Below are 27,196 nucleotides of genomic sequence, written 5' to 3'. Positions count from 1 at the left end.
TTCAGTCTTCCCAGTATTTATATGAAATAAATTTCTGTTCTTTCAGTACAAGTCAGAATAGTGTGCGAGGGAGAGGGGAAGCTGTGCATGTGCAGGGGAGAACCCACCCTCTGATCTTCATGCTGAGGTGTTGACCAATGGGAAGAGTTGGAGGACCGGAAGGACTCTGGTCTTCCAGCCAATCAGAGCGTGGGCTTTGTGTGAATGAAGATTGATCTTCAGACAGACTCAAACTTCCCCCTGTCGCCAACATCTGTGAGTAAAACACTTTATTTTCTCCCCCTTTCCATTTATTTTCTCATTCTGGGGGAAATTGGGGACTTGCAGCAACTGAAGGGAGAGGAAGTGAATCCAGGGAGGCTGCAGACTCTGGAAAGGTTGGCCCAGGTTTCTCTCTCTCTCAAACCAGAAAATGATCCATTTCTGCCCACTGTTTGCTGTTAGCCAACCTTCTATCCACGCCAATATGTCATCCCCACAGCATGAATTTTTATTTGCTGCAATAACCTTTGATGTGGCACCTCATCAAATGTCCTCTGGAAATCTAAGGACAGCGCATCCACCGGTTTCCCTTTATCCAACTCCCCGATGGGGAATTTTAGAAAATTGAACAACACATCAACTACCTCACTCTTTTAAGACCAGAGAATGAAGCCCAGCAGGACCCGAGGACTCATCAGCCCACAGCTCCAACAGTTTGCTGAGGACCACTTCCCTGGGAATTGTGCTTTTTCAGAGTTCATCCCACACTTCTGTTTTCTGATTTCCAGCTGTTTCTGAGTTTTAACTGTATCCTCTATTGTGAACACCGAGGCAAAATACTTGTTCAATTCATCTCCCAGCTCCTTATTTTTCATTATCAATTCCTGGACTCACTTTCTATTAGACAGTTAAGAAATGAGGTGGAGCAAGTGACTGAAGTGTCAGTCAGGGAGCACTATTGGGAGCACCAATAGTTTCAAAATAGTTCTGGAAAAAGATAGGACAGGTCCACAGGTCAAGGCCCTAAACTGGAGCAGGGCCACTTTTGTGGGCATTAGGCAGGATCTAGCAGATGTCGATTAGGTGAGTTCGTTTGAAGGGAAAGGAATGACTGGCAATTGGGAGGTTTTAAAAGTGTGATATCAAGAATCCAGGGGCAGTATATTCCTGTTAAGATGAAGGGAAAGAATGGTAAATTTAGGGATCTCTGGCAGACAAGGGACATTGAGGCTCTGGTCAGGTAAAAGAAGGAAGCATACATTGGGTTTAGGCAATCAGGGACAAGTGAATCACTCTGACTATAAAAAGTGTAAGAAAATACTGAAGAGGGAAATCAGGAGGACAAAATGAGGGTCTGATATGGATCTGGCTGGTAAGATTAAAGAAAATTCCAAGAGGTTCTATAGATATATTAAAAGTAAACGGGTGGCTCGAGAGAGAATAGATCCCCTTAAAAATCAGTCTGGCCATCTGTGTGTGGAGCCACAGGAGATGGGTGAGATTTTTAATGAATACTTCTCCTCTGTGTTGACTGCGGAGAGCACCATGGGTGCTAAAGAAATAAGGGAAACAAGTGGTGATGTCTTGGGCACACGCATGTTACTTGGGAGGAGGTATCTGCAGCCTTATAAAAGCAAATTACTGCGGATGCTGGAATCTGAAACCAAGAGAGAAAATGCTGGAAAATCTCAGCAGGTCTGGCAGCATCTGTAAGGAGAGAAAAGAGCTGATGTTTCTTGTCTCGACGACCCTTTGTCAAAGCTCTGAAACATCAGTTCTTTTCTCTCCATACAGATGCTGCCAGACCTGCTGAGAATGGGGAGAGAGTGTGTGGAATGGAGATTTACAGCTTTTGGGGAATGAGAGAGGAAAGAATGTTCCATAGAAATTGTCTGTTCTGAATTTCTATCCTGTACTGACACTGATGACTTTTGGAAACACATTTTACAGGATATTGAAAGAGGAATCACAGGCCGAAATCTCAAACGTCACGTCTAGACGTGACAGAGTCATATTCCTTGGGACCTCAATATCATCGGACTTTGAATCCAGAAGGAGAAATGATTGTCCAGTCTGTCGATTTGAAAAGATTTGAAATGTCAGTGTGAGTGAAAAAACATCAACACTCTGACACACTCGAGTCAGAGTGTTCCAATGCACTGACTAAAGAGCTTTAACCAGTTACACAGTCTGAATAAATATCACACCATTCACAGCGGGTAGAGACTGTAATCTTGTTCTGTGTGTGGACGAAGTTTCAACGAATTGTTCACTCAATAGAAAGGTCAGGACACCTGCACCATGGAGAAACCATGGAAATGTGTGGACTGTGGGAAGAGATACAGAGCCCCATATAAGCTGGAAGCTCATCGGCGCAGCCACACTGGGGAGAGGCCGTTCACCTGCTCTCAATGTGGGAAAGGATTCAGTCAGTTATCCGACCTGCAGAGACACCAGCGAGTCCACACTGGAGAGAGGCCATTTACCTGCTCTCAATGTGGGAAGGGATTCAGTCAGTTATCCGACCTGCAGAGACACCAGCGAGTTCACACTGGGGAGAGGCCATTCACATGTTCCCAGTGTGGGAAGGGATTCGCTCAGTCATCCAACCTGCTGACACATGAACGAGTTCACACTGGGGAGAGACCATTCACCTGCTCTCAGTGTGGGAAGGGATTCACTCAGTCATCCCACCTGCAGTCACACCAGCGAGTTCACACTGGGGAGAAACCATTCACCTGTTCTCAGTGTGGGAAGAGGTTCACTCGGTCATCTGACCTGCGGACACACCAGCGAGTTCACACTGGGGAGAGGCCGTTCACCTGCTCTCAGTGTGGGAAGGGTTTCAGAGTTTCATCCCGGCTGCTGAGACACCAGCAAGTTCACGAGTGATTCCAGGGGTAGGATTCTGCTGTTATTGTTTCTGCTCTCAGTTACATCCAGGACTGCATTTTGTTCATTCTCACAGTTGGTCAATGGGGAGGGTCAGAGGGTTTCTTTGTGCTGGACTGGCTGGTCTCAGCCTCCAGTGGGCTGATGCTCTTTGAGTCTTTTTGCGAATACCTGGTTTCAAATGTCACAAGGATAACAGAGAGACAGGGTGTTAGGAAGTTTAGAGATATTTAGTCAGAAGAAAACAGAGGTTGGCAGTGCAAAGGTACATTTCTGAATGGAGGGCTGTGACAAGTGACATTCCTCAGGGATCAGTGCTGGGACTTTTGCTGTTTGTGATATATATAAATGATTTGGAGGAAAACGTAACTGGTTTGATTGGTAAGTTTGTGGACGACACAAAGGTTGGTGGAATTGCGGATAGCGATGGGGACCGGCAGAGGATACAGCAGGATATAGATCAGTTGGAGACTTGGGCGGAGAGATGGCAGATGAAGTTTAATCCGGACAAATGTGAAGTAATGCATTTTGGAAGGTCTAATACAGATGGGAAATATACAGTAAATGGCAGAACCCTTTAGAGTATTCATAGGCAGAGGGATCTGGGTGTACAGGTACACAGGTCATTGAAAGTGGCAATGCAGGTGGAGAAGATAATCAAGAAGGCATACGGCATGCTTGCCTTCATCAGCCGGGGCGTTGAGTTTAAAAATTGGCAAGTCATGTTGCAGCTTTATAGAACCTTAGTTAGACCGCACTTGGAATCTAATGTTCAATTCTGGTCACCACACTACCCGAAGGATGTGGAGGCTTTGGAGAGGGTACGGAAAATATTCATCAGGATGTTGCCTGGTGTGGAGGGCATTAGCTATGAGGAGAAGTTGGAAAAACTTGGTTTGTTCTCACTGGAACGACGGAGGTTGAGGGGGGCGACCTGATTGAAGTCTACAAGATTATGAGGGGCATGGACAGAGTGGATAGTCAGAAGCTTTTTCCCAGGGTGGAAGAGTCAATTACTGGGGGCATAGGTTTAAGGTGCGAGGGGCAAGGTGTAAAGGAGATGTACAAGGCAGGTTTTTTACACAGAGGGTGGTGGGTGCCTGGAACTCGTTGCCGGGGAAGGTAGTGGAAGCAGATACGATAGTGACTTTTAAGATGTGTCTTGACAAAAATATGAATAGCATCGGAATAGAGAGATATGGTCGCCGGAAAGGTAGGGGGTTTTAGTTCAGACGGGCAGCATGGTTGCTACAGGCTTGGAGGGCCAAAGGGCTTGTTTCTGTGCTGTAATTTTCTTTGTTCTTTGTTCTGTTTGGAACATCCCAAATGCCCATCCAATTTCCTTTTTAATTGTTTATTGTCTCCACTTCCTCCACCCGCGTAGGCAGCGAGTTTCATGTCATTACCATTCGCTGCATCAGAATATTCTTCCTCACATCCCCCCCCCCCCCCCACTCCCCCCCACCCCCCCCCCCCCCCCCCCCCCCACTCCCCCCCACCCCACATCTCTGATCCAAAACAAGAAATCTGTGTCCCCCTCATCCTTGGCACATCAGCTAATGGGAACAGCTTTTCTTTGTCCACCTTATCTAAACCTGTCAGAATCTTGTCCACCTCTATCCAATCTCCCTTCAACCTCCTTTGCTCCAAGGGGAACAACCCCAGCCTGACATTGACAATAAAGAACAAACCAACAGAATACGTTACTGTCTGAAATCAAATAGGAATGTTTAATTTCTGTTTTAAAGACATTGTGAATATATTGTCCTGGACAATAAAGGAATTTGAATAACTCACCTTGGGTGTGGTTGAATGGAATATATCAATCTGATATCCACCTACAGTCCAGTGAAAGTCTGGAATGTGTAGCTGGAAATCCCTCCCTAACAGCACTGTGGGTGTACTGACACCTCAGGCATTGCAGCAGTTCAAGAAGGCAGTGTTGGGTTTGACCACGGCCGAGGCAGCTACATACAGCCACATATTCTGTTATAATTGAAGGACTGCAGATTGAATGTGAGGCATTATGGGACTGGACTATCTTGACCACATTCCTGTGACTGCTCAGTTTCTGCAATCACGGACCATTAAAGCTGCTTAGCAGGGCCCTGACAGAGGACCTGGTGAGAATATTTACTCAGAATGAGTGAGAATTAAACTTATTCCAGGACTGGTCAGCGGCTGAGATTCCCGAATCTGTAAAAAGGGGATCTGACCAATCATCAAACAGCAGTAGGTAGTTGGTTCAGAAGTTAAGAAGCGTTCTCAGGCATCATATCAATTATTTTATCATAAATTTGTGAGGGACTTGTGACCTGATAGTCGGTGAAGTGACGGTATACTCCAAGTAGCACTGGACTGAAAAGCGGATCTCTGAGAGTAGATTCTAATGGTTCTAATCCTACCATTCGATGGAACAAAAAAAAGTTTGAGTGATAATAGAGGAGAATTAAGCATCTTGTATCTTATTTTAATTAAGGAGTTGTGAACTTGTAGTGCTCTGTTGCTTTAAGAAGCTATAGCTGCGAGAGAGAGAGAATGCTGAGGATTCATTGTTTGAAATTTACGAGCTGTGAGAATCTGTGTGTTTTGTTTGTTTTATGTGGATGTTTGTAGATGTGTTTTATCATTGTTTTGGGCTACATTTGTTAAGGTTTATCTTTCTGGGGATTTAATCTTATTTTGAGTCTTTAATTAAAGGTATTTTTGGAAGTTTAAAAACAGAACCACAAGAACGCTTTGGGAATTCATTTGGTCATTGTTGTAAAGCACATGCTAAGGTTTCTCTGCTTGTGTGTGGATGATATTTGTGGTTGAAAGCTTCAAGCTTTGAGGATTTCTGTCTGTGATTTAAATCAAACAAATTTTAAAAACGAAGTGTAATTAATAAAGATTTTTTTTCAAACTCTATGACCATGGAACCATATTTACTGGCCAGAGACAGGATTCCAGGATATTTTACTAAACATGTGGGAATTTTAATCCGGATACAATTCACACATTTAAGAATGAGAGTTTTAATTTGTCATGCTTAGTTACAATTTGAGACATGTGAAATGACTCTGACCAATCCTGTACTGGATTGATCTTTGGTTAAACTTCCTGTCAGAGTTGAGAGGGTTGGCTTATGAGGAGAGACTGAGTGGACTGGGACGATACTCATTGGAATTCAGAAGAATGAGAGGAGCACTTGTAGAAACATATAAAATTATGAAATATAGTACATCTAAAATTATGGGAATAGATTGGAAGCAGGGAGGTTGTTTCCACTGGCAGGTGAAACTCGAACTGGGGGGCATTGCCTCAAAATAAGGGGGAGCAGATTTAGGACTGAATCAAGGAGGAACTTCTTCATCCAAAGTCTGTTTATTTATTATTTATTAATCACAAATCAGGCTTACATTAACACTACAGTGAAGTTACTGTGAAATTCCCCGAGTTGCCACACTCCGGCGCCTTCTGTGACATTCCCTGCCAGTGCTTGTTGAATGTTTTTAAGGCAAGGATAGATAAATTCTTGAACAGTAAAGGAATTAAGGGTTATGGTGAGCGGGTGGGTAAATGAAGCTGAGTCCACGAAATGATCAGCCATGATCTTATTGAATGGCGCAGAGAACGTGAGGGGCCAGATGGCCTACTCCTGCTCCTAGTTATTATGTAAGGTCAAAAGATTTATTCCTGACACAATGAAAAGGGAAATTCTGGAATTGGATACTGAAGAAAAGAGTTTAAAAGGAGAGATTATTAAATAGAAATGTTTCCCAGACCGTGTGGTCATTAGATTAAAACAAAGGAAGGGTACTGACGTCCATTCGAGAACTTTTAGTCCACCCCTTTTCAAACTAAGGGAGTCTATGTACAAAGAAAGCCCAAGCTAAGGTGGTCTGGAAAACATCATGATGGGGGCACCAATCTGTTCATGAGCTGATCACAAAGCCCCATGATGCCCAGATACTAATTTCATTGGACCGATATATAATGTATGTAATCTATCACCATTCTGATTGGATTGTGTCCAGCTGGGATGGGCTGAGTAACTGGATATGAATTGATGATATTCTTTGTTGGGTGGAGTTGCACATGGTCAGCCCCTGTGGCTTCTCCCCGCTGGCGTAACTCAATAAACTGTTTGTCAATTGAATCAGGCTTGAGTGTTGAATGATTCTTCTGAGTTCATTCCCCAAAACACACTGGGTACATTACCACTGGAGACCAGGTATCGCCAAAAACTTCAGACAATACAAAGACTCAAGAAAGCCAGTGTCCCAGTTTAAAGACACATCTTTTATCTGACCAACAATCGAAGGGAGAAATTATTGGACAGTGTAATGCCTCTCTCGAAGAGAAGCATCCTTATTTCTTCAATAACTCTGACATACAATGCTTCGGCTGGATCAATTATACATTCTTCATCAGAAATTCTCCTGCCTTTCATTAGGTGTGAACAAATCATTTTCTATACAAATAAATCCTTAATTACACGTCATATACTTTAGCCAATTGCATTTTATCCTCTGACACAATGGGATTTAATGATCAGTAGAATCCAGACACTTCATCCCCCTATTGCTTAGCAACGCCAGACGCTTAGCTACAAAGGTCAGAGTTAATGTTCCCACTGGCTCTTACTCCGCCACTGGCCAAACCAGACAAATGCACGTTCTCATGTCTGAGAAGACACTGTCTTATCTGGACAGTGTGAATCAATCCTATTCATGAAGCTGCCTTGAGAACCTTTCTGTTAGAAACTTCGCTGATAAAGGTTGTCACATTCTGTGGCTTCATTGTTCTGAAGAATGTAGCCTGTCTGTCAGTGTCCCTGTACCATCATGCCTTGCAGCAGCCTGCCTTTGGCTAAAGTTTACAATTGCTTTTAAAAATACAGCTCACATACATTTTAAAATCAGAAAATTCATGTTTAAATCAGAATTAATTGTATAAATCTTTTACTACGTTCGTGTGTGTAGACTGTTCCCTTGTTCGCTTCTGTGTCTGATTTAGAGTCATTTAACTCAATGCTGGTAGTTCTGTTAGTGTCTGAGATGCCTCATGGTTTAAAATTTCTCCAACCTATTAGGAATTTTCTCCAACAGTTTGCCATTGCGGAGCTCGGAGTACAGCACTTGTTTCGGGAGTCTTGTTTCGGGGCTTGCGGACAATGTGGCCCGCCCATCACAGCTGGTCAAGTGTGACCAGTGCCTCGATACTGGGGATATTGGCCTGGGAGAGGACACTCACATTGGTATGCCTATCCTGCCAGTGGATTTGCAGGATTTTGTGGAGGCAACGTTGGTGACATCTCTCCAGGGATTTGAGGTGTGTGCTGTACATTGTCCATGTTTCTGATGGATACAGGAGGGCAGGGACCACGGCTGCTCTGTAGACCATGAGCTTGGTGCTGGATTTGAGGTCTTGGGCTTTGAACTCTGTTCCTCAGGCGTCCGAAGCCTGCACTGGCCCATTGGAGTTGATGCTGGATTTCATCGTTGATGTCTGCCCGTGCCGACAGGGGGCTCCCGAGGTGTAGGGCTCACCGTGGATCTTGATGGTCAGGAGGGGAGTTGTATTGGGCTGCGAGAGAACCTTTGTTTCCCGGATGTTTAGTCAGAGGCCCATTCTCTCATCTGCCTCAGTGAATGTGTTGACAATAGTTTGTAGATCAGACAGACATCTTTTTCATTCATTTGTGGGACATGGTATCACTGGCTGGCTAACATTTATTGTAAGGAGTCTATCAACACCAGGTTAAAGTCCAACAGGTTTATTTGGTAGCAAACGCCACTAGCTTTCAGAGCGCTGCTCCTTCATCAGGTGAGTGGGAGATCTGCTCATACACAGCAAACAGGGCACATAAAGACACAAACTCAATTTACAGAACAATGAATAATGATTGGAATGCAAGTCTTTACAGCTAATCAAGTCTTGAAGGTGCAGACAATTTGAGTGGAGGGAGCATTAGCACAGGTTAAAGAGATGTGTGTTGTCTCCAGACAGGATAGCCAGTGAGACTCTGCAGGTCCAGGCAAGCTGTGGGAGTTACAGATAGTGTGACATGAACCAAGATCCCGGTTGAGGCCGTCCTCGTGTGTATGAGCTGTGTATGAGCAGATCTCCCACTCACCTGACGAAGGAGCAGCGCTCCGAAAGCTAGTGGCGTTTGCTACCAAATAAACCTGTTGGACTTTAACCTGGGGGTGTTGTTCGACTCCTTACTGTGTTTACCCCAGTCCAACGCCGGCATCTCCACATCATAACATTTATTGCCCATTCCTAGTTACCCGAGGGCAGTTGAGAGTTAACCATATTGCTGTGGCTCTGGAGTTACATGTAGGCCAGACCAGGTAAGAACAACAGATTTCCTTCCCTAAAGGACATTAGTGAACCAGATGGGTTTTTCCGACAATCGACAATGGTTTCATGGTCATCAGTAGATTCTTAATTTTTTTTATTGAATTCAAATTCCACCGTCTGCCGTGGCGGGATTCAAACCCGGGGTCCCCAAAATATTAGCTGAGTTTCTGGATTAATAGTCTAGTGATAATACCACTAGGCCATCACTTCCCCCCCCCCAGAGTCTGCATACTGCAGCCTGATGACTGAGGCTGGGCTGGTCTTGGTTCTGGCCTGGAGGGGTGGGACATTGAAAGCTTCCCACTGGTCCAGTAGGTTAGCTCGACTCCAGCAGGGAGCTTCATGGTGCTGGGGTGGAGTGTTGCTGCGGGGAAGGTGGGGATGAACGTTGGTGCAATGACGCAGCCCTGCTTGACCCCAGTTCGCACTCGTACTGGTCGCCTCACCATAGGAAGGACGTGATTGCACTGGAGGGGGTGCAGAGGAGGTTCACCAGGATGTTCCCTGGGATGGAGCAGCTGAGCTATAAGGAGAGACTCGATAGGCTTGGATTGTCTTCTTTAGAGCAGAGAAGGCTGAGGAGGGACATGATTGAGGTGTATAAGATTGTGAGGGGTATGGACAGGGTGGATAGGAAGCAGCTGTTCCCCTTAGTTGAAGGGTCAATAACGAGGGGGCATCATTTTAAGGTGAGGGGCAGGAGGTTTTGGGGGATTTGAAGAAAAATGTTTTCACCCAGAGGGTGGTGGGAGTCTGGAATTCACTGTCTGGGAGGGCAGTGGAGGCGGGAAAACTCACAACCTTTAAAAAGCACATGGATGAGCACTTGAATGTTTTGACAGTTCAAACACCATCAGCCAAGTGCTGGAAAATGGATGAGTGTAAATTTAGTATAGTTTTGTCAGTGCAGACTCGATGGGCTGAAAGGCCTCTTCTGTACTGTATGACTCTATGACTTGTGAACTCGCTGGTGTTTCTGCAGTCGGGATGACTGAGTGAATCCCTTCCCACACACGGTGCAGGTGAATGGTCTCTCCCCAGTGTGAACTCGCTGGTGTGTCCGCAGGGCAGATGACGATCTGAATCTCTTTGTGCAGTGAGAGCAGCTGAAAGGTCTCTCCTCAGTGTGAATGCGCTGGTGGGACATCATTAGCTGAGAGCTTTTGAAATCCCTCCCACAGTCAGAGCATTTAAAGGGTCTCTCTTGGGTGTGAGTGACATTGTGCCTCAACAAGTAGGGCAACTGACTGAATCCTTTCCCACACACAGAGCAAGTGAACGGCCTCTCCCCAGTGTGAACTAACTGGTGTCTCCGCAGGCCTGATGCCACACTGAATCCTTTCCCACACACAGAGCAAGTGAACGGCCTCTCCCCAGTGTGAACTCGCTGATGGCTCTGCAAATCAATTAACTGAGTGAATCCCTTCCCACACACAGAGCAGATGAAAGGTCTCTCCCCAGTGTGAAATCGATGGTGTCTCTGCAGACTGGATAACCGAGTGAATCCTTTCCCACACTCAGAGCAAGTGAACGGCCTCTCCCCAGTGTGAACTCGCTGGTGTCTCTGTAAATCAATTATCTGAGTGTATCCCTTCCCACACACAGAGCAGGTGAACGGCCTCTCCCCAGTGTGACCGCGTCGATGAATTTCCAGCTGAGATGGAAAACTGAATCCTTTCCCACAGTCCCCACATTTCCACGGTTTCTCCATGGTGCGGGTGTCCTTGTGACTCTCCAGGTTAAACAATCAGTTAAGTCTCACACAGAACACGGGTACAGTCTCTCCCCGCTGTGAATGCTGCGATGTATTTTCAGGCTGTGTAACTGGTTAAAGCTCTTTCCACACTCAGTGCACTGGAGCACTCTTACTCGGGTGTGTATGTGTCTCGGTGCTTTTCCAGTGACACTGAAATTTAAAATCTCCTGAAGCAGACAGAACAGAGAAACATTTCCATTCTGGATTCAAAGGTCGATAATATTCAGGTCCCGACGAATTGAGGCCTCTGTCAGATATTGATGTGACGTTTGGTTTGAGATTTCTGTCTGTAAATCCTCACCTTCTAATATCCTGTAAAAGGAATTTACAAAAGTCATCAATGTCAGTACAAGATAGAAGTTCAGAACAGACAGTTCAAGTTTCTATGGAACATTCTTTCCTCTCTCATTCCCCAAAAGCTGTGAATCTCCATTCCACACACTCTCCCTCCATTCTCACTCTGCTGTATCTAATATTCACCCTCCCAATTCTCCTGAAGGTGCTGATTGAGGCTGATTGACAGATCCATGCTCACTGCTGCCTGTCCTGGACACAGGGAGTTGAAAATCTCCATGCAGGCTGCCAGACAGATGTCTATAATACTGGATACAAGTGTAATATACAGGACATTATTTGAATCGTGATAGAGCAGGCATTTGAGGAAGATTTATACTTGGGTAGGGAGAGCACATGATCTGGAACTCGCTGCCTATAAGGATGGTGGAACAGAAGATGAATGGGAAAGAAATCCCATGATATAGTGGGATCTGGAAAGCAGAATTTATTTCCCTTTCCAAAAGAGAAAATGCTGGAAAATCTCAGCAGGTCTGGCAGCATCTGTGAGGAGAGAAAAGAGCTGACGTTGAGGCCAGATGACCGTTTGTCAAAGCTATTTCCCTTTCTTTCCTTCTCTGCCACCGCTCTGCCTCGTCAATAAGACATTGGGACTCAGAGGGTTGATGCAGTTTGATGGACAAGTTGTCTCCATTCTGAACACTGGGGAACAAGCTCCTCCCACTCATTGACAATATTACCCCCTAAAACGATGCCGGCCTGCGCATGCGCCTTGTTGCATATTGCCCCCAATAAAGATGGCGGCCATGAACACGGCCCGACCATGAGGAGCTGCGGTACCGCTCGGTACAAACTGGGTCCGTGAAGCTCTTTACCGAGGTTCGTGGCTGACACAACCTGCTTACGCAGCGTTTCCGTCCACCCGCGAGATCCCTCGCCCCCTCCGTACCGTCAATCACCGCTAATCTATCTCCGAGCCGAAAAAACAGCCCGTCTCCGTCCCCATTACCCACAATGCGCATGCTCCAGCTCCGCCCCTCATTCACTGTGATTGGTTGGAGGTCCGAGCGGGAAAGGCTGGTCCTCCAGCCCCTTCTCTTCCCATTGGTCCGCGCTACCGTCAATCAGCCGGGCATTGTGACGGTGGCTTGCTGTTTGTCCAATAATAACAGTGACAGAGTCTCAGTGTAACAATGACACACACAGGCTCCAATACAATCTGAGTGGGGATGGAGCACAGAGACAACACAGCAAAGCACTGACTTACTCTGAGTGTAACAGTGACACACACAGGCTCCAATACAATCAGAGTGGGGATGGAGCACAGGGACAACACAGCAAAGCACTGACTTCAAAACAGAAAATGCTGCAAAACCTCAGCAAGTCTGACAGCAACTGTGGAGAGAGATTCCATGATGTGGAGATGCCGGTGTTCGACTGGGGTAAGCCCAGTAAGAAGTCTCACAACACCAGGTTAAAATCCAACAGGTTTATTTGGTAGCACAAGCCACACAAGCTTTCGGAGCGCTGCCCCTTCGTCAGATGAGTGGGAGTTCTGTTCACAAACAGGGCATATAAAGACACAAACTCAATTTACAGAATAATGGTTGGAATGCAAGTCTTTACAGGTAATCAAGTCTTAAAGGTACAGACAATGTAAGTGGAGGGAGCATTAAGCACAGGTTAAAGAGATGTGTATTGTCTCCAGCCAGGACAGTAAGTGAGATTTTGCAAGTCCAGGCAAGTTGTGGGGTTTACAGATAGTGTGACATGAACCCAAGATCCCGGTTGAGGCCATCCTCATGTGTGCGGAACTTGGCTATCAGTCTCTGCTCAGCGACTCTGCGTTGTTGTGTCGTGAAGGCTGCCTTGGAGAATGCTTACCCGAAGATCAGAGGCCGAATGCCTGTTTTACACAGCACATGGTCATTCTGAATGGAGAATCTCTGAGTTGTACAATTCACCTCATTCAGGAGCCAGATTGTCTGCTCAGAAAGAGGAAGGTTTCTATGACACCAATGAAAAGCAACACACACACTCACAGACACCCTCACACACAGAGTCTCACACCCTGCAAATTATCTCCTGTCACTTTTAGTCGTTTTGAAATAAATCCTGAATGAACTATAAAATCATTCATAAGTACTTGTTGAGATTCCCCTGAAAGACATCTGTACTGTTCATTTCACTCCCTGTAGTTGTGATTTCCATATTCTCGCCACTCTTTGTGTAGAGAAATTTATCCTGGATTTCCGATTGGATTTCTTAGTGACTGTTTTATATTGATTGTCTCCAGTTTCCCAGTAACTTCACTGCAGTGTTAATCTAAGCCTACTTGTGATTAATAAATAAACTTTACTTTTTGCTCTTCCCCACAAGAGGAAACACTATTTCTGTATCAAAGCATTTTATAAATTTGAGGACCTCTGCTCAGGTTACCCCTCAGCCTTCATTTCTCAAGAAAGAAGAACTAGCCTGTCAATCCTTTCCTGATAAAAAAAAACACACACGTTTTGAAAATCATTTATGGGATGTGGGCATTGCTGGCTTGGCCAGCATTTATGGCTAATCCCTGATTGCCCTTGAGAAGGTGGTGGTGAGCTGCCTTCTGCATTAAAATCTCATCATATAAATCCTCTCCTTTCCAGTGCCTGGATATTTTTTTTAATAATACGCTGACCAGAATGGTGTGCAGTAGTCAGGACGATTCTTGATCAGAGAGTCACAGATTTTCCAAAAGTGGTTTGAGTTTATCCATGGTTTTAAATTAGATTCTTAGGAAGCAACAATTTAAAAATGATGCATAATAAACAGGGGGAAAAAAACAAGACCTATGGCAGGTGAGTAACTGAGGCCCCAGCACTGATCCTGCGTTACCCAAATAGTCACTGCCTGCCAGTTGGAAAAAGACCCGTTTAATCCTACTCTTTGTTTCCTGTCTGCCAGTCAGTTTTCTACCCATCTCAGTACAACAGCCCCAATCCCATGTGCTTTACTTTTTGTGAAGAAGTTGCCGAGTTGGCGGACGAGGGGAATCGGGTTCACGTTATCTATCTCAGGGCATAATCATCAACAACTTGTATTTACACAGAGTGTTGTGGGGCTGGAGCAGGTTACTGAGATACTGAGGAACTTTTTTAAGTTCATTTTTACGGAATGTAGGCGTCACTTGCTGGGCCAGCATTTCTTTCCCATCCCTATCTGCCCTCCATTTCAGAGGGCATTTGAGAGTCAACCACATTGCTGGTTTGGAGTCACATGTAGGCCTGACCAAGTAAGGATGGCAGGTTTCCTTTTCTAAAGGGCGTTACTGAATCAAATGGGTTTTTACGACAATTGATTAAAGGTTGAGGTTTGTCATTAGACTTTTAATCCAAGATTTTAATTGAATACAAATTTCACCATTGCCTGTGGTGGGATTCGAACCTGGGTCCCCAGAGCCTTACCCTGAGTCCAGTGATAATTCCACTGTGCCACTGCCTCCCCTATTCATCCAATTGTTATTGTTTATCTCAGGGCGCAGAAACAACAGAATCCAACGTTGCCGGTCACACATGAAGTCGTCTATGTTTCAGCAGGCTGTAATACTGATTAAATCCCTTCCCACACATGGAGCAGTTGAAAGGTTTTGCCCCAGTGTGAACTCGCTGGTGTCTCTGCAGGCGGGATGGATCAGTGAATCCCTTCCCACACAGGGAGCAGGTGAACGGTTCTGTCGCAGTGTGAGCTCGCTGGTGTTTCAGCATATAGGATGAATCAGTGAATCCCTTCCCACACACAGAGCAGGTGAACGGCTTCTCCCCGGTGTGAATGCGTTGGTGTCTCAGCAGGCCAGACGACTGAGCGAATCCCTTTCCACACACGGAGCACAGGAACGGCCTCTCTCCGGTGTGAATGTGTTTGTGTTTCAGCAGATCATCACTTCTTTTAAAGGTCTTATTGCATTCTGAGCATTGAAAAGGTCTCTTATCAGAGTGAATGCGTTGGTGTTGATTGCAGTAGGAAAACTGAGCAAATCTTTTGCCGCAAATGGAGCAGGAGAACGGCTTCTCCCCTGTGTGAGTGCGGCGGTGTCTCCGGAGGCTGGATGACTCCGTGAAAGCCTTCCCACACACAGAGCAGCTGAATGCCTTCTCCCCGGTGTGAATAGGCCGGTGACTTAGCAGATGCTGCAAACAAGTAAATGTTTTCCCACACACAGGGCAAACGTATGGCCTCTCCCCAGTGTGAGTGCCCTGGTGTCTCAGCAGACTAATCCTTCTTTTGAAGGTCTTCTCACATTTAAAGCATTTAAAATGTCTCTTCTGAAAATGAATCTGTTGGTGAACGGTGCAGTGGGAGGACTGAGTGAATCTCTTCCCACACTGAGAGCAGCTGAATGGCCTGTCCTTGGTGTGAACTTGTTGGTGCTCAGTGAGATGCACTGAGTCGCTGAATGACTCCCCACAGTGAGAGCAGCTGAACGGTCTCTCGTGTGTGTGAAGGAGCTGGTGCTCTGCAAGGCGGGAGGACTGGCTGAACCTCTTCCCGCAGTGGGAGCAGCTGAACGGTCTCTCGTCAGTGTGAAGGAGCTGGTGTTGGGCCTGTTCCTCAGAGGTTTCAATGCTTTCCCCAGAGTCAGAGCTTTGAAGAGGCTTCTGAATAATGTGATCGAGTTGGTGAGCCAGCAGGTTGGACGAACACATGAATTTCTTCCCACACACGGAGCAGGTGGATGAACTCTCACTATTGCGAGCTCGCTGTCGTGTCAGCATGTTTTCCAGCTGTATCAATCCCTCCCCACAGGAGGAGCAAGGAAACAGATTCTCACCAGTTTCCAACTGAGATGGTCAATTAAATCCCTTCAGATGCACAAATCTTCAAATCCCAATGAATTGATTGACTCTGTCTGACGTGAGATTTGTTTGTCCAGACTGCAAATCCTCCTCTTCTATTTCCTGCAAAATAAGTTTACAAAGAATTACGTGGCTGGCACGGTGGCACAGTGGTTAGTACTCCTGCCTCACAGCGCCAGGGACCTGGGTTCGATTCCGGCCTTGGTTACCTGTCTGTGTGGAGTTTACACAGTAAGGAGTCTAACAACACAAGGTTAAAGTCCAAAAGGTTTATTTGGTAACAAACGCCACTAGCTTTCAGAGCGCTGCTGTGTGGAGTTTGCACATTCTCTACTTGTCTGCGTGGGTTTCCTCCGGGTGCTCCGGTTTTCTCCCACAGTCCAAAGATATTCAGGTTAGGTGGATTGGCCATGCTAAATTATCAATTTTTCCCCCAGGATGTGTAGGTTAGGGAGATTAGTGGGGTAAATAAGTTGGGTTATGTTGTTGGGGCCTTGGTGGGATGCTCTGTCGGAGACTTGACTTGATGGGCCAAATAGCCTCCTTCCGAGCTGTGGAATTCTATGAATATATCTATCCTGAACTGACAGTGATGACTTTTGTAAATTCCCTTTACAGGATAATGGAAAGGAGGATTTACAGCAAGAAAACACAAACAAAACATCACGTTGAGATCTGACAGTCACTCGGATCATTAGGAGCTGATTGTTATTATCTTTGAACAGGGAATGAGAATTGTTTGTTCTGTCTGTGACAATACACAAACAGGCCATTCGGTTTATCGAGTCTGTACTGGAGTTTATACTCCACATGAGTCTCCTCTCATTCTGATCACCACATCTCAGCTTTTCAGTTGATTTTTCCAATCCCTTTTCGCTCATAAGCTCATATATTTTCCTTTTGAAAGCATCTAAAGTATTTGTGTCAACCACTTCCAGTCGCAGTGAGTTCCAAATTCTAACAACTGTCTGAAGAAAGAAACATCTCCTATTTTCCTGTTTGATTTATTTGTTGTCTGTTCATGGTTCCCAGTAAAGGAAAAACCAACAAGTGGAAACATTCCATTCACATCTCCCTACTTATCCCATTCAGAAAGCCCATATCAGAAGAGACAACATTTTCTCTTGGTTTGAGCTTGTTGTGTGTAAATCCTCCCTTTCTAACCCCCTGGAACAAAAAATATCCATAATCCATCACGATAGAAAATCCAGGTACAACTAATTCAGAAAGCTATTATTTATTATGAGGGGAATGGAGTAAAAGCAGTGAAGTTATGTTTCAGTTGCACACGGTGAGTCTGTATCTGGAGCAATGTCTACATTATCGATTTCCTTATTTAAGGAAAAATATAAGTGCATTAGAAGAAGTTCATAGTAGGTTTAGTCGACTAACACCTGGAATAGGTGGATTGTCTGATGAGGAGCAGTGAGACAGTCTCTGCTCGAGTTTAGCTTCTGCTCGAGTTTAAAAGAGTAAGAGGCAACTTAACTTAAACCTTTCACATCCTGAAAGGTCTTGGATGTGGAGAGGAGTCATAGAGGTTTACAGCATGGAAACAGGCCCTTCAGCCCAACTTGTCCATGCCGCCCCTTTTTTTAACCCCGAAGCTAGTCCCAATTGCCCGCATTTGGCCCATATCCCTCTCTACCCATCTTACCCATGTAACTGTCTAAACGCTTTTCAAAAGACAAAACTGTACCCGCCTCTATACTACCTCTGGCAGTTTATTCAAGACACTCACCACCCTCTGTATGAAAATATTGCCCCTCTCGACTCTTTTTATCTCTCCCCTTAAACCTATGATCTCTAGTTTTAGACTCCCCTACCTTTGGGAAAGGATATTGACTGTCTAGCTGATCTATGCCCCTCATTATTTTATAGACCTCTATAAGATCACCCCTATGCCTCCTGTGCTCCAGAAAAAAAAGTCCCAGTCTATCCAGTCTCGCCTTATAACCATCAAGTCCCGGTAGCATCCTAGTAAATCTTTTCTGCACTCTTTCTCGTTTAATAACATCCTTTCTATAATAGGGTGACCAGAACTGCACACAGTATTCCAAGTATGGCCTTACCAATGTCTTGTACAACTTCAACAAGACGTCCCAACTCCTGTTTTCAATGTTCTGACCAATGAAACCAAGCATGCCGAATGCCTTCTTCACCACTCTGTCCACCTGTGACTCCACTTTCAAGGAGCTATGAATCTGTTCCCCTAGATCTCTTTGTTCTATAACTCTCCCCAATGCCCTACCATTAACTGAGTAAGTCCTGCCCTGGTTTGATCTACCAAAATGCATCACTTTGCATTTATCTAAATTAAACTCCATCTGGCATTCGTCAGCCCACTGGCCCAATTGATCAAGATTCTGTTGCAATCAGAGATAATCTTCTTCACTGTCCACTATGCCACAATCCTGGTGTCTGCAAACTTACGAACCATGCCTCCTAAATTCTCATCCACATCATTAATATAAATGATAAATAACAGTGGACGCAACACCAATCCCTGAGGCACACCGCTGGTCACAGGCCTCCACTTTGAAAAACAATCCTCTACAACCATCCTCTGTCTTCTGTCATGAAGGGGCAGTGTTCTGAAAGCTTGTGGCTTGTGCTACCAAATAAACCTGTTGGACTTTAACCTGGTGTTGTGAGACTTTTTCTGTCATCAAGCCAATTTTGTACCGATTTGGCCACCTCACCCTGGATCCCGAGAGATTTAACCTTATGCAACAACTTACCATGTGGTATCTTGTCAAAGGCCTTGCGAAAGGTCATGTAGAGAACATCAACTGCACTGCCCTCATCTACCTTCTTGGTTACTCCTTCAAAAAACTCAATCAAATTTGTGAGATATGATTTTCCACTCCAAAGCCATGCTGTCTCTAAATGCCACTCACATGACGATCTCTAATCAGTCCTTGTGTCTCTAAATGCCTGTAGATCCTGTCTCTCAAAATACCTTCTAAAAACTTGTTAGAAGTGTTGTTTACTCTAATGGGAGAATCTTGCGGTCACTATTTAAAAAACAGTGCTGCCCATAGAGACAGAGATGAGATGTTTTTCTCTCAGTGGGTTGTGACTCTTTGGATCTCCGTTCCTCAAAAGTGGAAGTAGAGCCTGATTTCAATTCAATATATCTCTTGGGGCTAAACGGATATTATGGGGTGGGGTGTGGGATTAGGGTATTGAATTTGAGGATCAGCCATGACTATAATGAATGGCAGGGAATGCTCAAAGAGCTGAATGGTCTACTTCCGCTTCTATGTAAACATGAGGAGCCTGGGGCTGAAGTGTAACGAAAAGGCTATAAGACATCGGAGCAGAATTGGGCCACTCGGCCCACTGAGTCTGCTCCACCATTCAATCATGGCTGATATTTTTCTCATCCCCATTCTCCTGCCTTTTCCCCATAACCCCTGATCTGCTTATTAATCAACAACCTATCTATCTCTATCTTAAAGACACTCAATGACCTGGCCTCCACAGCCTTCTGCAACAGAGTTCCACAGATTGACCACTCTCTGGCTGAAGAAATTCCTCCTCATCTCTGTTTTAAAGGATCATCCCTTTAGTCTGAGGTTGTGCCCTCTGGTTCCAGTTTTTCCTACTCGTGGAAGCATCCTTTCCAGATCCACTCTGTCCAGGCCTCGCCGTATCCTGGATGATTCAATAAATTCCTCCTCAACCTTCTAAACTCCAACGAGTACAAAAGCCGTGTAACCGCTTCATGTAAGTACTCTGGGATGCAACCTCTCACACTGAATATGTACATGACCCATAAACTTCTCTCGGCTGCAAACGTGAGGTGCAGCCTGGGAGTGGGTGAAGCTGTTTGAAAATCTATTGCTCATTGTTAGTATGCATAGGACCCGATGGGTGCATTAGGACCCGGTGGGAGCAGAAGCACAAAGACCCGCCCAGTCACGGTTGCGTCACCAAGACACCAACGCGTGCGCTCTGCTCTCCGCTGGATCAAGATGGCGGCCGTTAACCTGAGCTTCGTCTCGGGACAAAGACCCGAAACTGCAAACACGGGACCTACGGGCTCATATTCGAGGTTTGAGGCCTTCACCAGATATTTAGAAACCCTCTACGTCCATCCGCCGCTTCCATTGCTCCCTCTATGTTTCTGCATCCTTACCGGCTGCTGATGAGACAGAGGAACTTCTCTCCAGTTGCTTTCACCCACGCGGCGAACGCCGTTGCTTACTGCGCATGTGCATCTCTCCCATGCAAAGAATAGGGAACTCTTCCTATTGGTCCGGGCCCTCATTCAGTGCGATTGGTTGGAGGACCAGCCGCTCCCGCTCGGTCCTCCAGTCCCGCCCCTCATTCACTCCGATTGGTTGGGGACCAGCCCCGCCCCCTCTTCCTATTGGTCCGGAGCTGCCGTCAACCAATCCCCGGGCATTGTGATGTGGAGCATGCGCTGTGTCATTGCTGGCCTTGGCGCTTGTTTGTCCCGGAGAAGCGGAGTCAGCGTTAGGCGGTGGCTGGGAGGAATTGGAAACACTTTGTGGATCCGCAAACCCTTCAGAATCATTGTCAGCTCCCTGGTTTGCAGCTGCGGGGCTTCTCCCTCCCTCCCGGGAACAGGCCCAGGTTAACGGCCCCATCCTGGCTCAGCCACTGGAGGATGGTTCACATCAGAGGATGGGGGAGGGGGACAATAAATAAGAGGTTACACTTTGGCCTCAAATCAATGAGGACTCTGATCTCTGGGGAGGAAGGAAACCCTGGGAGGTGGGCGGGGAGGATTCACAAATACCCGCTGGAGGCCCCAACACCCCCAATAAGAGCCATTGGTTTTATTGTCAGTCTGCAGACAGGAGCTGGAGAACTGAATCCATGATGTGGAGATGCCGGCGTTGACTGGGATAAAGACAGTAAGAAGTTTAACAACACCAGGTTAAAGTCCAACAGGTTTATTTGGTCGCAAATGCCACTAGCTTTTGGAGCGCTGCCCCTTCGTCAGGTGGAGTGGAGAAATGCTCACAAACAGGGCACACAGAGACACAAACTCAATTTACAGAATAATGATTGGAATGCAGTCTTTACAGATAATCAAGTCTTAAAGGTACAAACAATGTGAGTGGAGGGAGCATTAAGCACAGGTTAAAGAGATGTGTATTGTCTCCAGACAGGACAGCCAGTGAGATTCTGCAAGTCCAGACAAGCTGTTCGGGTCAATGCGCCTAACCAGCACGTCTTTCAGAATGTGGGAGGAAACCGGAGCACCCGGAGGAAACCCACACAGACACGGGGAGAATGTGCAAACTCCACACAGACAGTGACCCAAGCCGGGAATCAAATCTGGGTCCCTGGCGCTGTGAAGCAGCAGTGCTAACCACTGTGCTACCGTGCCTCCCAAAACATTAAATCTATTTCTCTCGCCAGAGGTGCTGTCAGACCCGCTGTGTTTTTACAGCATTCCTGTTTGTATTTATGAGTTCAAGAGTCAGGCCAGAAGGAAATTTAAAGACAGTTTGGCCCGGTGGGCGAATGGAAGAGAGGGAAGGAGCAGAGGCAGCTGATCAGATTGTCTCAATCTTGGTGACAAAGAAGCTCCATGAGCTCCTCACACTTGTTGGAGGTGAGGATGGAGGAGACGGGAGAGGGGGAAGCCCTTCAAATGGAACTTACATGTTTGAGGTATTAAAAGCATTCATCACACTGTGTTGAACATAAAGCTTGTGTATTTGAGTTCCACCCAAAATATAAACCTTCCAACTGGGCTAGGATTTATCAGCAGAAACAGACACCAATGAAAATAGTCAGGACCTTGATGTGATTAAAAGCAAACTCCAGTCCTTGCAGTCACTCGTGAACACGCTGGTGTTTCAGCAGGTGAGGTGACTGAGTGAATCCCTTCCCACACACGGAGCAGGTGAATGGCCTGTCCCCAGTGTGAATTCGCTGGTGCTTTACCAGGTTGGATGATTGACTGAATCTCTTACCACAATCAGAGCAGGTGAATGGTCTCTCCCCGGTGTGAACTCGCTGGTGTCTCTGCAGGGTGGATGAATCAATAAATCCCTTCCCACAACTGGAGCAAGTGAATGGCCTCTCCCCAGTGTGAACTCGCTGGTGTTTCAACAAGATGAATGACTGACTGAAGCCCTTCCCACACTCAGAGCAGGTGAACGGCCTCTCTCCGTTGTGACCTCGCTGGTGTTTTAGGAGGTTGAATGACTGAGTAAATCCCTTCCCACACTCGGTGCAGATAAATGGCCTCTCCCTGTTATGAATTCTCTGGTGTTTCAGCAGGTAGGATGAATCAGTGAATCCCTTTCCACAATCAGAGCAGGTGAACGGCCTCTCTCCAGTGTGAACTCGCTGGTGTTTCAGCAGGATAGAAGAGGTAGGGAATCCCTTCCCACAATCAGAGCATCTGAATGGTCTCTCTCTAGTGTGAACTCTCTGGTGTGTCAGCAGGATTGATGAGGTAGCGAATCCCTTCCCACACTCATGACAGTTGAATGGCCTCTCCCCAGTGTGAACCCACCGGTGTTTCAGCAGATGGGATGAACAAATGAATCCCATCCCACACTTGGAGCAGGTGAACGGTCTCTCCCCAGTGTGAACTCGCCGGTGTGTCAGCAAGATGGATGAGGTAGTGAATCCCTTCCCACACTCAGAGCAGGTGAATGGTCTCTCTCCAGTGTGATTGTGTCGATGAGTTTTCAGTTCAGATGGGAATCTGAATCTCTTCCCACAGTCTCCACATTTCCATTGTTTCTCCTTGTTGTGACTGCATTTATGTTTCAACAGGCCAGATGATCGGCTGAATGTTCGTCCACACACAGAACACGTGTACGGTTTCTCTCCACTGATAACCGTGCTTTCCCCTTCCATGTTCAAAACCCAATGATATTCAGATTACAATAATTTAGGCGATAGCGTCAGATCCTGATGCGATGTTTGGTTTGAGTTTTCTCCCTTCCACTCCTGCACTTCTAATATCCTGTTTAAAAAAAAGTCCAAAGTTAAAAATTGAAGCAAATATTTCTCTTGGTTTGAGTTTACTGTGTGTAAATCCTCCCCTTCTCACCCTCTGGAAAAGGAGACTCCAAAATCTATCAGTGTCAGTCCAGGATAGAAATTCACATTTTGTCACAGGGACAGTGATAGCCGTGCCTGTGTCCTGCCCCCGAGAAAGATGACAGCCATTAACCCAAGTCCATCAGTGTTTCTCCTTCACTGTTTCATGTGATGTGGTTTTATTGCCAAGACCAGCATTTATTTCCTGCCCCTGAGGAGGGCAGTTAGAGGCTGAATCGCATGTTGACAAGTCTATGGAGAGACAGCAGATTCCCATGAATAAACAGGATGGGTTTTTAAAATTGTTCACAGCTGTAATGGTTACTCAAGTGAAATTATATTCCAGATTTTCCAGCGTTTTATGAATTCTATTTAAATCTCCCCCAGCTCCATGATGGGACTTGAACCCATCCCCACAACATTAGGCTGTGTCACTGATTTTACCACCACCTCCCCGATTGTAGAGCTGCTGCAATTACCCCCCGGGTCGGTGCAAACTCGGGCCCGGGGGGGTTTCTTATTCTGGGTTTTGAGGCCTCCTCCACTGGCTGTTTCTGAAGCCTCTGCACTCCCCCGCCTCCCTGCAGCTCCAGCACCCACACTGCGCATGGGCCAGTCCGAATCCGCACAGCGCATGCTCCACTCAGAATCAGGTACTACGCCTGCGCAAGCGGCTCCCATTGTGACAATACGGCACATTCTCTCTCGCTGCGAATGCTGGGTAAGAGCGCCGCCATAGGAAGGAAATAATTTCAACACAAAATTGTATTTTGTCATCCAATTACGGTCAGAACTACAGGGTTAATATATAAAATTATTAAACCAATTGATACATCTGCCAATGTGCATGGTGGAATTGTTACTGGACGAGTATTCCAGAGACCCAGGGTCCTTTTAGAGTCCACCCCACACTGGCGTAGGTTGCAGCAAGATATAGTTGGGTTGGTCAGATGGGCAGAACACTGGTAGACTTCAAAATATATCACCATTCCTTCACAGTCGCTGGGTCAAAATCCTGGAATTCCCTCCCGAAATGCATTGTAGGTAAACCCACAGCACATGGACTGCAGCGATTCAAGAAGGTAGCTCACCACCACCTTCTCAAGGGCAACGAGGGATGGCCAGCGAGCAACACCCATGTCCCACAAATTAATTTTAAAAATATGGTATTTAACCTTGATAAGTGTGAAGTGATGCAGTTTGGAAGAAGTAACAAGATAAATAAATAATTAATGAATGGAAGGACACGAGGTAAAATCAGAGAAGCAGATGGATCTTGGGGTACTTATTCACTTAAGGTAGCAGAGCTGCTGAATAGAATAGATAACAAGGCATAAGAGACACTTGCTTTTATCAGTCGTGGCATACAGTATAAGAACAAGGAGATAATGTTGGAGCTGTACAGAATGTTGGTTAGGCCACAGCTGGAGTACCGTGTGCAGTTCTGGTCACCTCACTCCAGGAAGGATGTAATTGCACTGGAGGGGGTACAGAGGAGATTCACCAGGATGTTGCCTGGGATGGAACATTTGAGCTATAAGGAGACTGGATAGGTTTGGAGTGTTGAGAGCAGAGAAGGCTGAGGGGGACATGACTGTGGTGAATAAGATTATGAAGGATATGGACCGGGTGAGTAGAACCCTTGGTTGAGGGGTCAATCATGAGGGGACATAGTTTTAGGGTACCTGGCAAGAGATTCAGAGGAGAGTTGAGAAAAAAAAAATCAGAGGGTGGTGGGAATCTGTAATAAACTGCCTGGGAAGGTAGTGGAGGCTGGAAACTTAACAACCGTTAAAAAGTATTTGGATGAGCACTTGAAATATTGTAGCATTCAGATAAGGATATGGGACAAGTGCTGGAAAATGGGATTAGCATGGGGCTTAGTGGTAGCTATTGTTGGTGCAGACTCTATGGGTCGAAGGGTGTTTTCTGCACTGTATGACTATGACTAACTCTCGCTCAGTCTCTTTCACTCGAACAGTCTCTGTCTGTGTCTCTATCTATTTCCCTCTTTTGGTCTTTGTTCTATTCGATCTCTGTCTTTGTGCAACTAAATTTCACTGGATTGATTCCTGAGATGAGGCGGTTGTCCTTGGAGGACATTCAGTGGGATGAGTCTGTCCTCTCTGAAATTCAGAATAATGAGAAGTGATATCATTGAAAAGGAAGGGAAAAGGAAGGATCAGGAAAGCAGCAAACACTTGATGTTGTTCCAGGAAAAGTGGGGTCTGGTGGTGTGGATGTCAGGTTTTACACAGCACATGGTCAGCCTGTGGATTCACCCAGGATGAAGAATCTCTGAATGATTCTATTCAAATCACCCGGAGAGGAACCTTTGAGAGGAACCACCTAAGAAGGAGCAGCACATAAAGATATCCAAACACAGAGATCCAAACACACTCTCTCTCCCTGTCTCTTACACAGACATGGGCAAACATAGACACACCCACACCCAGACAGACATCTTCATTCATAGAGACACACCCACACCCAGACAGACATCTTCATTCATAGACACACACCCACACCCAGACAGACATCTTCATTCATAGACACACACCCACACCCAGACAGACATCTTCATTCATAGACACACACCCACACCCAGACAGACATCTTCATTCATAGATACACACCCACACCCAGACAGACATCTTCATTCATAGACACACACCCACACCCAGACAGACATCTTCATTCATAGACACACACCCACACCCAGACAGACATCTTCATTCATAGACACACACCCACACCCAGACAGACATCTTCATTCATAGACACACACCCACACCCAGACAGACATCTTCATTCATAGACACACACCCACACCCAGACAGACATCTTCATTCATAGACACACACCCACACCCAGACAGACATCTTCATTCATAGACACACACCCACACCCAGACAGACATCTTCATTCATAGACACACACCCACACCCAGACAGACATCTTCATTCATAGACACACACCCACACCCAGACAGACATCTTCATTCATAGACACACACCCACACCCAGACAGACATCTTCATTCATAGACACACACCCACACCCAGACAGACATCTTCATTCATAGACACACACCCACACCCAGACAGACATCTTCATTCATAGACACACACCCACACCCAGACAGACATCTTCATTCATAGACACACACCCACACCCAGACAGACATCTTCATTCATAGACACACATCCACATAGATAATTCCAGCCCTGTCATGTGGAGAATACAGCCCATTCTGACTAATACTAGAGATGAAATAACAGTGTCTTTACAAACCACGATGTTTGAGAAATTCAAGTAACCATTACCCTCCAGGGATTGTGAGAGTTCTGATTACCCATTTCCACTCCTTTCTCTAAACTTGAGTCTATATTGAACATCTGGAACAGCAGCAGTGACAAATCACTAACACTGAGCTGCCTCTTGTCAGCCTGGGTGAAGAGCCCTGCTGGGGGATAGTGTAAATTACAGAACAACATCCCTGGGTAATCAGTGTCTCTTGGCTCTGGAATTACAGAAGATGCTAATTCCCCTCACATTGATGGTCCAGTTAATGAAGAGAATTCTAAGACAGGTTTCAAGCATAAAGAATATAATGTTGTTTTGACTCTGTCATCCTGGCCTCATTCATTACTGCTCCAATGTCCTGGGAAATGTGCTGCACCACATCCAGCAGGTACCACAGACACTGTTCATCTTTTTCAAAATGTGGATTCGAATCCGGGTCCCCAGAACATTAGCTGTGTTTCTGGATCAATAGTCTATCGATAATACCATTAGGCATCGCCTCCCCCAAATTTGTTCCCTTTAGAACAAAGAAGTTTAAATGGAGATTTCATGGAGCTGTTCAAGATTATCGGGGTGGGGACGGGTGGTTTGATAGAGCAGATCGGGAGAAACTGTTCCACTGATGCGGGTCAGTAACCAGAGGACTGGGATTGACTGGGCTGACTATAGCCGGATTAGGCAGGAATTGGTGGATGTTGATTGGGAGAGGATGTTCGAGGGTAAGTCCGCGTCTGGCA

General features: G+C 45.9%; 3 protein-coding genes across 4 annotated transcripts in view; 1 reads left to right on the top strand and 2 right to left on the bottom strand.

Moving 5' to 3' along the window:
* LOC144485603 (uncharacterized) overlaps positions 1–27,196 on the top strand; it is a gene marked incomplete at its 5' end in the record, with an annotated part of 51,572 nt that overhangs the window by 10,651 nt on the left and 13,725 nt on the right. The window contains one exon of the mRNA XM_078203702.1: positions 2,361–2,795. Within this exon, the coding sequence (XP_078059828.1) occupies positions 2,361–2,795 (435 nt within the window). The remainder of the gene's footprint in view (positions 1–2,360; positions 2,796–27,196) is intronic.
* LOC144485617 (uncharacterized) lies at positions 12,753–20,311 on the bottom strand. Its single transcript, XM_078203714.1, has 2 exons — positions 20,255–20,311; positions 12,753–16,212 (listed from the first exon to the last, which is right to left on the bottom strand). Exon 2 carries the CDS (start codon positions 16,027–16,029, stop codon positions 14,824–14,826), a length of 1,206 nt encoding a protein of 401 aa, XP_078059840.1. The 5' UTR covers positions 16,030–16,212; positions 20,255–20,311; the 3' UTR covers positions 12,753–14,823.
* On the bottom strand, positions 21,025–23,763 carry LOC144485621 (uncharacterized). Of its 2 annotated transcripts, none has more exons than XM_078203718.1 (2): positions 23,599–23,763; positions 21,025–23,077 (listed from the first exon to the last, which is right to left on the bottom strand). In XM_078203718.1, the coding sequence occupies exon 2, from the start codon at positions 22,966–22,968 to the stop codon at positions 21,931–21,933; it is 1,038 nt and encodes a 345-aa protein (XP_078059844.1). In that variant the 5' UTR covers positions 22,969–23,077; positions 23,599–23,763; the 3' UTR covers positions 21,025–21,930. The 2 variants fall into 2 exon arrangements, with proteins under 2 accessions (XP_078059844.1, XP_078059845.1); XM_078203719.1 differs by having other exon boundaries at positions 23,634–23,763.

Source organism: Mustelus asterias, unplaced genomic scaffold (genome assembly GCF_964213995.1).
Source record: "Mustelus asterias unplaced genomic scaffold, sMusAst1.hap1.1 HAP1_SCAFFOLD_201, whole genome shotgun sequence".
NCBI lineage: Eukaryota > Metazoa > Chordata > Chondrichthyes > Carcharhiniformes > Triakidae > Mustelus > Mustelus asterias.
The sequence above is the reverse complement of the archived record's forward strand: the minus strand, read 5'-3'. Positions and strand labels throughout refer to the sequence as shown.